At 45.8% G+C, this 16,165-nt stretch overlaps 2 protein-coding genes across 6 annotated transcripts in view; one reads left to right on the top strand and one right to left on the bottom strand.

The window, feature by feature from the left end:
- Positions 1-3,316, bottom strand: part of KATNIP (katanin interacting protein) — a 207,911-nt gene extending 204,595 nt beyond the window's left edge. For all 5 annotated transcript variants that reach the window (XM_070413423.1, XM_070413428.1, XM_070413425.1 and 2 more), the window contains exon 1: positions 3,285-3,316. In XM_070413423.1, coding sequence (XP_070269524.1) covers positions 3,285-3,291 — 7 coding nt within the window. In that variant the 5' untranslated portion in view covers positions 3,292-3,316. The remainder of the gene's footprint in view (positions 1-3,284) is intronic.
- A 217-nt stretch (positions 3,317-3,533) lies between these two features.
- Positions 3,534-16,165, top strand: part of GTF3C1 (general transcription factor IIIC subunit 1) — a 91,893-nt gene continuing 79,261 nt past the window's right edge. The window contains exons 1-2 of the mRNA XM_070413421.1: positions 3,534-3,793; positions 14,726-14,935. Coding sequence (XP_070269522.1) covers positions 3,573-3,793; positions 14,726-14,935 — 431 coding nt within the window. The 5' untranslated portion in view covers positions 3,534-3,572. The remainder of the gene's footprint in view (positions 3,794-14,725; positions 14,936-16,165) is intronic.

Raw genomic sequence — 16,165 nt, 5'->3', positions numbered from 1 at the left:
CCAATAAGGGTCTAATCTCAAAAATGTATAGGGAACTCATACATCTTAACAAAAGGAAGATAAACAATCCAATAAAAAAATGGGCAAAGGACCTAAATAGATACCTTTCAAAAGAGGACATTCAGAAAGCCAAGAGACATATGAAAACATGCTCAAAGTCACTAATCATCCGAGAGATGCAAATCAAAATAACAATGAGGTACCATCTCACACCTGTCAGAATAGCTATCATCAACAAAACAACAAACGCCAAGTTTTGGCGAGGATGTGGAGAAAAAGGAACCCTCATGCACTGCTGGTGGGATTGCCGACTGGTGCAGCCACTGTAGAAAACAGTATGGAGTTTCCTCAAAAAATTAAAAGTGGAACTCCCATTTGACCCAGTAATCCCACTTCTAGGACTATATCCCTAGAAAACAGAAACACCAATCAGAAAGGATGTATGCACCCCTATGTTCATAGCAGCACAATTTACAATAGCTAAGATTTGGAAACAGCCTAAGTGCCCATCAGTAGATGAGTGGATTAAAAAATTGTGGTACATCTACACAATGGAATACTATGCTGCTGTAAAAAAGAAAGAACTCTTACCATTCACAACAGCATGGACGGACCTGGAGAGCATTATGCTAAGGGATATAAGCCAGTGGGAGAAAGATAAATATCACATGATCTCACTCATTTGTGGAATATAATGAACAAAAATAGATCCAGAGACAGAGAAGCATCCAACAGATCAAACCTCAGAGGAAAGGCAGGGGAGAGTTGGGGGAGGGGGGATGTAAGAGATTAACCAAAGAGATTTGTATGCATGCATAAGCAATGGACACAGACACTAGGGGAGTGAGGACATGTGCTGCGGGGTGGGAGTGTTGGGGAGAGGTCAAGGGCGGGGGAAGGAGACATGTAATACTTTAAACAATAAAGCATTAAAGTGGGGGGGAAAAGAACAGATAAGCTATAGTTACTCAGATTTGGGTGGTTTGGCAAACCCTTTTTCAAATACAAAAGTAAACCTTTCACTTCAGGGAAACAACTGACAATATCTGTTGCTAATGATAAAATTCAAGCTTTCAAGCGTAAACAAATAGAAAGCTTGTTTGTACTACCTTGAGTTTAATAGCATCCCAACAGTTAAACTCTCTTTACAAAAATGAGATAGGTGGTGATATTGATGAATGTGTTTTTGATATTATGTAATAAGATGCTATTTTATACTGTGTAATGAGATTGCCAATGTAAACATTTGGAAGAACTGCATAAATCACCAAAGTAACATTTTCCAAATGACCAATGCCTAACTTATAAAATCATACATGGGTAAAATATCCAATGGAAAAGCAAGACAGACAAATGGATTTTAAAGTAACAGAGCACAAAATAGTTAACCAGAAAAGGCAATTAAAATATTCCCTTACCACTGTATATCTGTGAGACACCTGATTTTTCATATACATCAGATAAAATAACAGCACAACAGTCTGGTTGCTGAAGCCAAAATGAGAATCTAGCTATTTTCTTTTTTTTTAAAGTATGTTTTTATTGATTTGAGAGAGAGAAGGGAGAGGGAGAAACATTGATGTGAGTGAGAGACACATAGATCGGCTGCCTCCCACATGAACCCTGACTAGGGATCAAGCCAGAAACCCAGGCATGTTCCCTGAAGGGGAATCGAATTGGAGACCCTTCTGTGCACAGGACAATGCCCAATCAACAAAGCCACACTGGCCCCGGCAAGAGTCTAGCTATTTTCTGTTAAGCCAGATATTGGAGAAATTTGGGAAAATGTAAAATAATTCCACTATTCCTGCTAATTGGGGGGGAGGGGAGGGGACGGGAGGGGAATATAGCTGTTTTTAACTAAAGGTATTATTATATTCAGAAGTAATGGGTTATTTTTAAATTAATTAATGTTTTAAGATTTCCTCAGCTTTAATTTCTGATACGTTAAATAGCACAGATATACATAAACAAAGCTCTTTTGAGGTAAGGGTATAAAGGCATCCTGAGACCAAAAAGATTTGATGATTGTTCCATAGCAATATCATACTGACCTTTCCACAGGGCAAGTTGGCAAATGACATTTTATACTACCTCTGAAGTACAAAGGGCAAATATGTCTTCTAAGCACATAACAAGACTGTTAATTAAATTTTTTCCACACTGCATTAAGTAGATGTCACAAAGGAACCAATTCACCAGAAGTGAGGGGCAGTGGTAAAATGGGAAAAATGATCTGGATTCCAGCGCAGACCCTACTGGTCTCTCCAGACATTAGCCTTCCCATCTACAAAATGAGATACCAGCGCAGCCTATTTTCAGATTGCTTCCAATGGTCAATTCCAGGGTTCTAATCAGGGACCCTTAGATGGTGGCCCACCGCTGCATTTGGCCTTCAGATGGATGGGCCCTCGTGGTGTTTTGAGAGGTGCCCCCAAGAAAGTAATTGGCAGTAGCCGAGTGAGAAGCTTCCCTTTCAGAAGGACTGATTTTCAGTCACAGCCCAATCCAGCCCACTAGGCTTGCCCTTGCAGATATCCGCACTTGCAGCATCTGGAATGAAGGGCCTCTAAAGCAAAGCCCCTTCCAAACCTCAAACTGCACAATTCAGCTCCGGAGACAGAGCCTGGCTTCCTTCCTCACTCTGCCCCTTGCTGGCTGGCTGGACGGGGGAAAGTTATTTAACTTCTCTGAGCTTCAGTTCCCTCATTTGCAAAATGGGATTAACAACACTCAACGCAAAGGGCTATTACGAAGCTTCGCGAGGTGTTGCTTGAAGTACTAACAGAGTTCCTGGCGCTGAACATCATTATTAACATCGAGGCAAAGAAGAGAGCATTCCCCGGTCTCCGCCCACCCCCCTTACCAAGTCCCATTTTCCAGTAGGTTGACTGCCCGCCCCATGAGGAGGTTGCCGCCACACCAACTCCCATATCCCACAGGTGCACATCCTAGGACACACAAGATCCTGCTCAGACCTTGACTTCTTTCCCTACCCAAACCCCTTCACTGAGCCCCCGACAAGTCCCGGGTTCCTACGCGACCACAGCTCGACAGAGGCAAACACTGACCACTCCCCCAGCCTCTCCTCCCCATCCCGGGCCACTAAGGCTTCCCTTCCCTCAGACCCGAGACCACTTTTGGTCTGGCAGTGGTGGTCCAGGGGTCTGTAGCTTGGCATTCTGCCCCCCCGGGGGGTGGGGGGGGGGCGTGGGGGAAAGGAAGCCTGAGGAGAGATGGGAGAATAACTCCTCGACCGCCCGGAGGAGCCAACGAACACTCACCTTCCATCCCTAGAGGCGGTGGTTCCGGGTGCTGAAACCGGAAGCGGTCTCTGCACTGTTTGCAGTTCCCCTGGTTACTGCGGGTTTGCGGACCAACGGCGGCGGAGCTTCACTGGCTGAGCCCGCCCTCTAAAGGGATGACGTTACGTAGACGCTCTGAAACTCCTCCTCCGATCGCGGGGTCCGACCCGCCTTCGGAGTGGCTCGCCGTCGTGCGCAGGCGCGCTGGACCGGGGTCCTCGGCGGCGAAGTGCGCAGGCGCCCCGGGCGCTACTAACTGAAGTAGCAATGGACGCGCTGGAGTCGTTGTTGGACGAGGTGGCCTTGGAGGGGCTTGATGGCCTGTGTCTGCCCGCGCTGTGGAGCCGCCTGGAGACGCGCGTGCCGCCCTTCCCGCTGCCGTTGGAGCCCTACACGCAGGAGTTTCTGTGGAGGGCCCTCGCCACGCACCCGGGCATCAGCTTCTATGTGGAGCCTCGGGAGCGACCCGACCTCCAGCTGCAGGACCGGTCAGCGGCTCGACCTGGCGGGCGCGGGCGGGCGGGCAGGCCCAGAGCCGGGGTCCTATGGAGCCAGAGGGGACCAGGTTGTGATGGAAGGAAGGTGGAGAAAGCAGTGGAGCCGTTGGAGACCCGGGGGTCAAATGGGGGTGGGAGCTCTGTGTGAAGCTGATTTGGGGTCCCTCAAGCCTGGCAGGGCCCGGGTGACTGATGGGGTTGGGGGGCATGGTCTGATGGATGTGGGAGTCGCCTGCTGATGTCCCATTATATCCGTGTGTAAGTTTGGGGTGATGGTGAGCAGGACTGGGGGGATATTATTCAAGCTTCAGAGAGTATTTCCTCTAGAGTGGAGGGTAGGATTGGCGTGGGAAAGCGGTTCAGGCCAAGACTAGAGGCAAGTCCTGGCGGGTAGCTCAGTGGGATAAAGCGTCGTCCCCATATGCCCCCGCCAGGGCACATACAGGAATCAACAATGCATGCCAATGCGTAAGTAAGTGGAACAACAACTCACTCACCCTCCCTCCCTCCCTCCCTTTCTTTCTAAAGTCAATACATTTTTTAAAACACTGGGTAAGGAGGAATGAGATCTGTATAACAAGCTTAGCAATAATAATAATAATAGCTAGCATTTATTGAGTGCTTATTATTGGCCTGGCACTATTCTAAGACCATGTTCTGGGAGCTTGGTGACCATGAGCTGGTTGCTGTTATCTTCCCCATTTTGCAGAAGAGTCGTGGAGAGAAAATAAGTGAATAACCTGTCCAGTTAGGGAGATTATAAGTGACTATGTGTCGATTTGGACTCTGGCCGTCTGTCTTCAGAGTCTTTGCTCTTAAACCATATTGTGAGGAAGAGGAGAGGTTGCGAGAGGCAATACTGTCCAAAACAAGACTTGGGTTTAGTTGCCCAGTTGGCAGAGTATTCTGAACAGAGAACAGCAAGTGTGAAAGCCTGAAGGAAGAGAAATGAGCTGTTTGGTTGGAAGTGTAGCACTGGAGGTAGGGAGTGGAGAATAGCAGTTGACACTTAAACGTATGCTTATTGTGAGCTGGGACTGTTCTAAGACCCTGACATCTAGCAAGTTAATTTTTACAGCAACCTTAAGAGGTAGGTGCTATTATCCTTATCTTCCTGAAGAGAAAATGGAGGTATCAAAGAGGTGAAGGGACTTGTTCAAGGTCATCAACTAGTGAGGGCACAACTCAGAATGTGATCCCAAGAAGCCTGGGTACAAAAAATACTCTGTCCTTATTAACCAAGTTGGACTGGAGAAGTAATCAAAGGTCTTTTCATCCACTTAAAGAGTTGATCCTTTACCAAAGGACAGTTGTAAGCCCCTGAAGGGAGGATTAGATGAGGGGCAACGAGGGAAGTTGAGAGGTTTTTAGTAATCCAATCGTGAACAACCAGTTATGGTTTAGTTTACCATAGTGCGGTTGAGAATGAAGAGATGAGGCAGAAGAATCAAGAGCATTTAATGGCTGATTGGATGTGGGGTACAAGGAAAAGTGGGAATCAAGGATGAGGAACCTCCTGTTCCTGGTGTGTGGGCACCTGGGTGAGTACTGATGCCCCCCTCACTGTGGTAGGGAGCTCAGAAGAGCAGCACAGTGGTTGAGTTGGGGGTGGGGGGGCCTGAATGTACTCTGAGACACATTGTGGTTGAGATTCCTTTGGGTTGTGCAAGTGGAGATTCTGTTTAGTCAACACCTGGCTTCAAGAGGAGTGAAAGCAGGTCAGAGGGGGAGGGACTAAGCTAGACATACGGAGTCATCCCATATGGCTGGTAATTAAAGCTGTTGGCTAGGATCATCCATAAGAGAGAGTGTAGTGGGATTAGAAGCCTTAAAACATGGCCCTTGGGCACACCTACATTTAATTAATTAATTATTTATTTATTTATTTTTCTGGCATACAGGGTAATAAAACCATAACTTTTGATGTTATCTTGTCTACGAGAGAGAAATCTGTAAGTTAATGTGTAACTTTATGGTGTCTGGGATCTAATCAAGTAGTAAATAGCAAGTTTATTATTTTTTAAATCTTTATTGTTGAAAGTATTACATATGTCCCCCTTTTTCCCCCCACTACCCCCCTCCAGCCTGCCCCCACTCCCCACCCCAGGCCCTCACTGCCCCATTGTCTGTGTCCATTTGCCATGCATATATGCATGCAAGGTCTTTGGTTGATTACCTCCCAACCACCCACCAGCCCTGCTTCCCTCTGAGATTCCACACTCTGTTCCATGCTTCCATGTCTCTCGATCCACTCTGTTCATCAGTTTATTTTGTTACTTAGATTCCACATATGAGTGAGATCATGTGATCCTTGTCTTTCTCTGACTGACTTATCTCACTTAGCATGATACTCTTCAGGTCCCTCCAGGCTGTCTCAAAGGGTAAGAGATCCTTTTTTTTACTGCTGCATAGTATTCCATTGTGTAAATGTACCACAGCTTTTTTATACACTCATCTACTGATGGGCACTTGGGCTGTTTCCAGATCTTAGCTATTGTAAGTTGTGTTACTGTGAACATAGGGGTGCATACATTCTTTCTGATTGGTATTTTGGGTTTCTTAGGATAGATTCCTAGAAGTGGGATCATTGGGTCAAATGACAGTTTCATATTTAATTTTTTGAGGAAACTCCGTACTGTTTTCCATAATGGCTACACCAGTCTGCATTCCCACCAGCAGTATCCTAGGGTTCCCTTTTCTCCATATCCTCACAAGCACTTGTCATTTTTTGATTTGTTGATGGTAGCCATTCTGACAGGTGTGAGGTGATGCCTCATTGGCATTTTAATTTGCATCTCTCTGATGATCCATGACTTTGAGCATTTTTTCATATGTCTTTTGGCCATCTCTATGTCCTCTTTGGAGAAGTGTCTATTTAGGTCCTTTGCCCATTTTTTAATTGGATTGTTTGTCTTCCTTCTGTTAAGTTGTGTGAGTTCCTTATATATTTTGGATATTAACCCTTTATCAGATGTATCCTTGCCAAATATGTTCCCATATAGTGGGCTCCCTTTTCGTTTTGTTGATGGTTTCTTTTGCTGTGCAGAAGCTTTTTATTTGGATGTAGTCCCATTTGTTTATTTTCTCCTTAGTTTTCTTTGGCCTAAGAGATATATCCATAAACATGTTGCTACGAGAGATGTCTGAGATTTTGCTGCCTATGGTTTCTTCTAGGATTTTTATAGTTTCACAACTTACATTTAAGTCTTTTATCTATTTTGAGTTTATTCTTGTGTATGGTGTAAGTTTGTGGCCTAATTTCATTTTTTGCATATATCTGTCCAATTTTCCCAACACCATTTATTGGAGAGACTGTCTTGACTCCATTGTATGCTTTTGCCTCCTTTGTCAAATATTAATTGAGCATAATGGCTTGAGTCGATTTCTGGGGTCTCTGTTCTGTTCCATTGATCTTTATGCCTGTTCTTGTGCCAGTACCAGGTTGTTTTGATTATGGTGGCTTTGTAGTATAGCTTGATATCTGGTATTGTGATTCCTCCAACTTTGTTCTTTCTCAAGATTGCTGTGGCTATTAGAGGTTTTTTTGGTTCCTTATAAATTTTTGGAGTATTTGTTCTAGATCTGTGAAATATGCTGTTGGTATTTTAATAGGGATTGCATTGATTCTGTAGATTGCCTCGGGTAGTATAGACATTTTAATGATGTTGATTCTACCAATCTATGAACGTAGTATATTTTTCCACTTGTTTATATCTTCTTCTATCTCTTTTTTCAACATCCTGTAGTTTTCTGAATACAAGTCTTTTGCCTCCTTGGTTAAGTTTATTCCTAAGTATTAAAAAAAAATTTTTTGGAATGGTAAATGGGATTGCTTGTTTATACACCAATAATGAATTCTCTTTTTGAGAATTCATTATTGGTGTATAAAAAAGCCACTGATTTTGGGGTGTTGATTTTGTATTCTGCTACATTGCCAAACTCATTTTTTTAATCTAGTAGTTTTTTGTTGGAGTCTTTAGGGTTTTCTATGTGTACTATCATGTCATCAGTGAATAATGAGAGTTTTACTTTCTCCTTTCCAATTTTTTGTTAATAATTAAATCTTTATTGTTCAGATTATTACATTTGTTCCTCTTTTTTCCCCCCAAAACTCCCCTCCTCCCAGTTCCCCCCCCATCCCTCCGCCCTCACTCCCCACCCACTGTCCTCATCCATAGGTGCATGATTTTTGTCCAGTCTCTTCCCACATTTCCCACACCCCTTCCCCCCCAAGCATAGTCAGTCCATTCCCTTTCTATGTCCCTGATTCTATTATAATCACCAGTTCATTCTGTTCATCAGATTATTTATTCACTTGATTCTTAGATTCACTTGTTGATAGATGTGTATTTGTTGTTCATAATTTGTATCTTTACCTTTTTCTTCTTCTTCCTCTTCTTAAAGGATACCTTTCAGCATTTCATATAATACTGGTTTGGTGGTGATGAACTCCTTTAGCTTTTCCTTATCTGTGAAGCTCTTTATCTGACCTTCAATTCTGAATGATAGCTTTGCTGGATAAAGTACTCTTGGTTGTAGGTTCTTGGTATTCATCACTTTGAATATTTCTTGCCACTCCCTTCTGGCCTGCAAAGTTTCTGTTGAGAAATCAGCTGACAGTCGTATGGGTACTCCCTTGTAGGTAACTGACTTTCTTTCTTTTGCTGCTTTTAAGATTCTCTCTTTGTCTTTTGCTCTCGGCATTTTAATTATGATGTGTCTTGGTGTGGTCCTCTTTGGATTCCTTTTGTTTGGGGTTCTCTGTGCTTCCTGGACTTGTAAATCTATTTCTTTCACCAAGTAGGGGAAGTTTCTGTCATTATTTCTTCAAATAGGTTTTCAATATCTTGCTGTCTCTCATCTTCTGGCACCCCTATTATTCTGATGTTGGTACGCTTGAAGCTGTCCGAGAGGCTCCTTACACTATCTTCGTATTTTTGGATTCTTTTTTCATTTTGCTTTTCCAGTTGGGTGTTTTTTGCTTCTTCGCATTTCAAATCTTTGACTTGATCCTTGCGACCCTCTGGTCTGCTGTTGGGAGTCTGTATAATATTCTTTATTTCAGTCAGTGTATGCTTACTTTCTAGTTGGTCCTTTATCACACCATCGAGGGTCTCATTAGATTTCCTGTACATCTCATCAAGTTTATCGACAACCTCTAGAAGCCTTTTGAGAGACCTCAAAAGTGTGGTTTTGAATTCTTTATCCAGTAGCCTGCTTTCCTCCGGTTCTGACCTTTGTGGCCTGTTTCTTTGTCTTGGCATTTTTTTATGCTTCGCTATGTCGATGGAGTGGCTTTCCATGTTAAGTGTCCCAATTACCTGAGGTAGACACTCTTGGTGCACCCCCTTGTGGTCTCTGTGAGCAGTCTTGTTGTAGTCAAGCCTTGATTGTTGTAGGTAATTACCACTTGACTTCCAGGCCAACTGGCTGTGAGAATCAGCTGTGTTTGCAGTGGGAGAACTTCTGTCCTCTAGGGAGGTGCTAATCTAGCCTTTGCCTGAGGCTATCCGGCAAATGGCTCTGTGCAGGGCTTGGGCAGGGCAGGTCCCACAGGATCAACAGGGCGGAGGAGGGAGCCGTTATGGTTGCTCTCAGTCCGTCCCCAGGGGCTCTGCCTCTCTGTCCCAGCAACCGCTGTGAACCTTGGAGGGACCGAAGCCAGACAGTCCCGCTTCTCCTGTTTGAGTCTGGTTCCCTAGAGACTCACCCGGATCTGGAGCTCAGAGTCTGAGGCTCCCTCCGGATTGAAACAATCAACCGCGCCCTCAGCCACCAGCCGGCGCAGCGCGCACTCTGCACCTTAGTATTTTACTTCAGCACTGCGCCTCCTCTGATTCTCGGTTCCTCCTAGTTGTAGAACTTCCATTCAGCCAGCCTTCCTGTGGTTCTGGATGATGTCCGTTCTGTCTTTTAGTTGTATTTTTGAAGTGGTTGTTCGAGGCAGCAAACTCCCGCATTAACCTATGCCGCCATCTTTGTTTCCCATCCCTCCTTTCCAATTTGGATGCCTTTTATTTCTTCTTCTTGTCTGATCACTGGTCTAAACTCCCAGTACTATGTTGAATAATAGTGGTGAAAGTGGACATCCCTGACTTATTCCTGTTCTTAGGGGAAATGGTTTCAGTTTTTGCCCATTGAGTATGAAGTTGGCTGTAGGTTTGTCATATGTGGCCTTTATCATGTTCAAATATGCTCTCTCTATTCCTACTTTGCTGAGAGTTTTTAATCAAAAATGGGTGTTGGATTTGGTAGAATGCTTTTTCTGAGTCCATTGATATGATCATGTGATTTTTTTTTTCAGTTCGTTTATGTGGTGTATCATGTTTATTGATTTACTAGAGGCCCGGTGCACAAAAATTTGTGCACTCAGGGGGGGAGGGAGGGTCCCTCAGCCCAGCCTATGCCCTCTCGCAGTCTGGGACCCCTCGGGGGTGACCACTTGCTGGCTTAGGCCTGCTCCCCAGAGGATTGGGCTTAAGATGGCAATCGGACATCCCTCTGGCAGCCCGGGAGCCCTCGGGGGATGTCCACTTGCCAGCAGGGAGCAGGCCTAAGCTGCAGTCAGACATCCTTAGTGCTGCTGAGGAGGCGGGAGAGGCTCCCACCACCACCGCTGTGCTGGCAGCCATCAGCCTGGCTTGTGGCTGAGCAGAGCTCCCCATGTGAGAGTGCACTGACCACCAGGGGGCAGCTCCTGCATTGAGCATCTGCCCCCTGGTGGTCAGTGTGTGTCATAATGACCAGTCATTCCCAGTCGTTCTGCTGTTAGGGTCAGTTTGCATATTATCCTTTTACTATATAGGATAGAGGCCTGGTGCACAGGTGGGGCTGGCTGGTTTGCCCCGAAGGGTGATCCGGATCAGGGTGGGGGTCCCGCTCGGGTGCCTGGCCAGCATGGATGACAGGCTGATGGATGTTTGCAGCTGGTCACACCTCCTTCAGGGTGGGGGTCCCCACTGGGGTGCCTGGCCAGCCTAGGTGAGGGGCTGAGGGCCGTTTTCAGGCTGGCGGGCGACTGAAGCTCCCAGCCTCTTTTTCTTTTTTTTTTTTTTTTTTTTAATTCTGGGATTTATTTACGTTCTATAGCTGTCACTGGAGATGAGGCCCGGCTCCAGCTCTGAGGCCGTGGCCGGCTAAAAGCAGGTATCTGGGTTTGTTTAGCTTCTATAATTGAAACTCTGTTGCCATCACTGGTGCTCTAAGCTCTGAGCCCGCTGGCGGCTGAAAGCAGGTACCTGGGGTTTGTTTAGCTTCTATAATTGCAACATTGTTGCATCCGGAGTTCAGAGCTGGGCCGCCGCAGGCGGGGAACCTTGGCTTCCTCTATCACTGGAGCGAGCAAGCCTCCTGTTCGCTTCAGCTGCGTGGCTGCCGGCCGCCATCTTTGTTGGCAGATAATTTGCATATCCTGCTGATTAGCCAATGGTTAATTACCATGTTTGTCTATTATTAGATAGGATGAATATTATACCAGCCTTGCCTCCCTGGAATAAATCCCACTTGGTCATGGTGTATGATCTTTTAAATCCCATTTGGATCTGATTTGCTAATATTCTGTTGAGGATTTTAGCATCTATGTTCATCAGGGATATTGGCTTTTAATTCTCTTTCTTTGTAGTGTCTTTATCTGGTTTTGGAATTGGGGTAATGCTGGCCTCATAAAAAGAGTTTGGAAGTATTCCTTCCTCTTGGATTTTTTGGAATAGTTTGAAGAGTATAGGTGTTAGTTCTTGTTTGAACGTTTGGTAAAACTCCCCTGTGAAGCCGTCCAGACCTGGGTTTTTGTTTGCTGAGAGATTTTTTTATTACTGCTTCTATTTCATCAGTTCTTATTGGCCTATTCAGGTTTTCTGATTTTCCTGATTCAGTTTTGGGAGGTTGTATTTTTCTAGGACTTTGTCCATTTCATCTACATTGTCCAGCTTATTGGCATATAGTTCTTCATAGTATTTCCTTACAATCCCTTGTATTTCTGTGGTAACAGTGGTTAATTCACTGCTTTTGTTTATGATTTTATTTATTTGGGTTCTCTCTGTTTTTTGATGAGTCTGGCTAATGGTTCATCAATTTTATCCTTTCAAAGAACCAGCTCTTGGTTTCATTGATGTGTGTGTATGTGTGTGTTTCTTTGTTTAGTCTCTATGTCATTTACTTCTACTCTAATCTTTATTATTTCCCTCCTTCTCCTTACTTAGGGCTTTCTTGTTGTTCTCTTTCTAGTTCTTTAAGTTGTAGGGTTAAATAGTTTATTGTTGATTTTTTTTATTTTTGAGATAGACCTGTAGTGCTATGAACTTCCCTCTCAGGACTGCTTTTGCTGTGTCCCAGAGATTTTGGATTGTTGTGTGTTCATTTTCATTTGTTTCTAGGAATTTTTTGATTTCTTTCTTGATCTCTTTGATAACCCATTCATTGTTTAATAACATGCTATTTAGTCTCCATTTGTTTGATTGTTTTTGAGTGTTTTTACTGTAGTTGATTCCTAATTTCATTCCACTGTGATCTGAAAAGATGCTTCATATGATTTCAGTCTTCTTGAACTTGTAGAGACTTGGTTCGTGTTCTAACATGTGAATGATCCATGTGCACTTGAGAAGAATGTATATTCTAAGGTGCACCTACCTTTAAAGGCTGGATGGACAACTATGAACCTTCAAAAGAAGACTGGGAAGATGTGCCTGAAGAGAGAGAGCAGCAGCAGCCCAGAATGGTGTCCTGGAAGCTGGGGAAGATGTGATTTGAGAATGGAGGTGTAAATAATGCAGGGGTCACAGAGAGAGCAAGGAAGAAAGGGTTGAAAAGTATAGATGGGCCCAGCCAGTTTGGCTCAGTGGTTGAGCATCGAACTATGAACCAGGAGGTCATGGTTTGATTCCAGGTCAGGGCATATGCCTCAGTTGCAGACTCGATTCCTAGTAGGGGTGTGCAAGAGGCTGCTGATCAATGATTCTCTCTCATCATTGATGTTTCTATCTCTCTCTCTCTTTCTCTTCCTTTCTGAAATCAATAAAAATATATTTTAAGAAAAGTGTAAAGGGGATTTAGCTTCAACTAATGTAGGATGTGATCAAGATTTCTAAGGAGAACTTGACAAACTTGGCTGCCTGGATAAAAGAAAAATCCACAAGTCAAAGATGTCTCTCTGTTGTTTATAAGAGGCAGCTGGAAGAATGTGATACCAGGGAGGTCAAGGAGGGACTTGTTGGAGGTAGGGAGAGGCAGTCATAATTTTGGTTTTAATTTCATTGAATTTGAGGTGTGTAGTAGATAATTGAAGACGGGACTGACGTTTGGGAGGAAAAAATAGTATTGAGGATTTAATGGTAGAAATTGTTAACATGCAGGTGATAATCCTATATAATAAAAGCCTAACATGCTAAGTGTCCTGTCATCCAGTTGGCCATTCAACCAATCAAAGCATAATCCTATATATTAAAGAGGTGATATGCAAATTGACCCTTGTACCCTCACAAGATGGCTGCCACAAGATGGCTGTCCCTACGTTGTCACAAGATGGCCGGCAGGGGAGGGCAGTTGGGGGTGACCAGGCCTGCAGGGGAGGGCAGTTGGGGGGGACCAGATCTGCAGGGGAGGGCATTTGGGGGCGATCAGGCCGGCAGGGGAGGGCAGTTGGGGGCAATCGAGCCAGTAGGGGAGCAGTTAGGGGGCAATCGAGCCAGTAGGGAAGCAGTTAGGTGTCAATCAGGCCGGCAGGGGAGCAGTTAGGGGGTGATCAGGCTGGCAGGCAGAAGCGGTTAGGGGCAGGCAGGCAGGTGAGTTGTTAGGAGCCAGCAGTCTTGGATTGTGAGAGGGATGTCCTACTGCCAGTCGGACATCCCCAGAGGGGTCCCAGATTGGAGAGGGTACATGAATTTCGTGTACCAGGCCTCTAGTATGCTAATGATATTCTAAGGCCGCTCAACGGCTTGCTATGATGTGCACTGACCACCAGGGGGCAGACAGTCGACTGGTCGACCAGTTGCTATGACATGCACTGACTACCAGGGGGCAGATGCTTCAATGGGTAGGTTTGCTTGCTGCTGGGGTCCAGCCAATAGGGACTCAGCGAAATGGGCCGGACATGCCCTGGAGCCCTCCTGCAGTCCCTCCCTGGCTGACAAACCTGCCACGTCCCTCCCTGGCCCAGATTGTGCACCAGTGTGGTTCCTTGGCCTGGCCTGTGCCTTCTTGCAATCTGGGATCCCTAGGGGGATATCAGAGAGCCGGTTTCGGCCCAACGGCGGGATGACCGGTCATTATGACGCACACTGACCACCAGGGGGCAGATGCTCAATGCAGGAGTTGCCCCCTGGTGGTCAGTGTGCTCCCACAGGGGGAGCATTGCTCAGCCAGAAGCCAGGCTCATGCCTCCGCGGCAGTGCTAAGGATGTCTGACTGCTGGCTTAGGCCCACTACCCGGGAGGAGTGGGCCTAAGCCATCAGTCAGACATTCCCCGGGGGCTCCAGGACTGCAAGAGGGTGGAGGCTGGGCTGAGGGACACCACCAAGTGCGTGAATTTCGGCACCAGGCCTCTAGTTGAAACCATAAAAATGGATGAAGGTTCTAGAGAGATCATTAAAAAGAGATGGAAAGATGGCATCTTCTAGGAGGAAAACCTTGAATCATTAAGTCCAAACCTGCTGGTTTGGAGACTAGGCACCAGATTTGTAGGGAAACCAAAAGGCTATGACTTGGGCCACTATGGTGATTCTGGTTCCAGCATTCAGCCTCTGGAGTGGCTTTGGGAGTCCTAGAAAGGTCCTTGTTTCCTGGGGCAAAGAATATTGTTTGTCAAGATGATCTGCATTTCAGGAAGACAGAGGGGTCTCACTCCCTCTCTCTGATCTCTTCAGGTGGTTCTCAGCATGTATTATTTCTGAAGCTGAGCTATGGCTTGATATTTGTGCTTTCCTCCTTAGGTATGAAGAAATCGATTTGGAAACTGGAATTTTGGAGTCCAAGAGGGACCCGGACCCTTTGGAGGATGTCTACCCCATTCATATGATCTTAGAGAATAAGGATGGCATCCAGGGCTCATGCCGGTACTTTAAGGAGAGGAAAAACATTACCAATGACATCAGGACTAAGTCTTTGCAGCCCCTTTGTACAATGGTGGAAGCCTTTGACAGGTAACTAACTTGCACCGTCAGAAACTCACAGGACTCTTCCTGCTTTGAAGTCTGAGGGATAGTCAGAGCGCCAGGATTGGTCTGCGGCCTCAGTGTTGCTCAGAGGGCATCATCCCCACACTGAGCCAGTCCTCTACCTTCTTCACTCTGCTCCTGTTTGGGCTGACTTTGCTCAGGGGACCTGCCGTTCTTTCCATTTGTGGCCATAGCCCTAGCACAGGTGGGCGGAGCAGGCAGCTGTCCTTTGGATTGGTGCCTTTCTTTTTTTAATATATTTTATTAATTTTAGAGAGGGAGGGAAGGAGGGAGGGAGAGAGAGAGAGGAGAGAGAGACATCAGCGATGAGAGAGAATCATTGATCGGCTGCCTCCTGCACATCCGACACTGGGGACCGAGTCCACAACCTGGCCCTGTGCCCTGACTGGGAATCGAACCGTAACCTCCTGGTTCATAGGTTGATGCTCAACTACCGAACCCCACTGGCCGGGCAGATTGGTACCTATCATTCTCTGTCCAAGCTGGGCCCTGTGCTGCCCATCAGTCCTTTTGTGAGTCTTCATTCAGGGCCCCGGTTTCCGAGAGTGACTAATCCAAGTTGTCATCTTGTCAGCCTGACCCCATCCCCATCTTCCTTTCTACTTGACTGAACATGGAGAAGCTACCAGTGTGAGGTCACCTAACTTTCACCTTCTTCCTCAACTTGCAGACTTTGCCACATTTCTTTCCCCATCCCTCATCTCAGAGGAGATGAAAAACTGGCCGTGTAATGGGACGCAGTCCTTCCCCCTTTCCTCCCCTCCTCCCTGGCCCAGCTCCCCCTCCTCGAGCTCATGCTCTTTCCTGCCTCTGCCAGCTAGCTCCTCTTTCTCCTTTATTTTCAGTTCTGCTCGTCTGCTGGTGCTCTCTTCTCAGCACATGAATGTGACTCGCCCCCCTTACAACAGGACTTTCTCTTTACCTCACATTCCCTGTAACTGTAGCTTTCTCTCTATCTGAGGCTACAGCCATAGTTTTTGGAAGAAGTAGCTGTACTCACTTCACTCTTTCCCCACTTCACCTCCCCTCCAACCCTCTGCCCATGGTGGTCTATTTTTGCCTTTACCACTTCACCAAAATCTTATCCTCAGATCCCTGTGAAACAGCCTGGGATACTGTTAGACCAGGCTTTAAAGGCCTTAGTCTACACTGTCAGATCTTCACATTGCCACCTCCTCTTCCAGTTAGCTACAG

Source organism: Myotis yumanensis, unplaced genomic scaffold, assembly GCF_028538775.1.
Source record: "Myotis yumanensis isolate MYYU_CA2020_CCGP unplaced genomic scaffold, mMyoYum1.0.hap1 SCAF_4, whole genome shotgun sequence".
Taxonomy (NCBI): domain Eukaryota; kingdom Metazoa; phylum Chordata; class Mammalia; order Chiroptera; family Vespertilionidae; genus Myotis; species Myotis yumanensis.
This window is presented reverse-complemented; position numbering and strand designations above follow the sequence as displayed.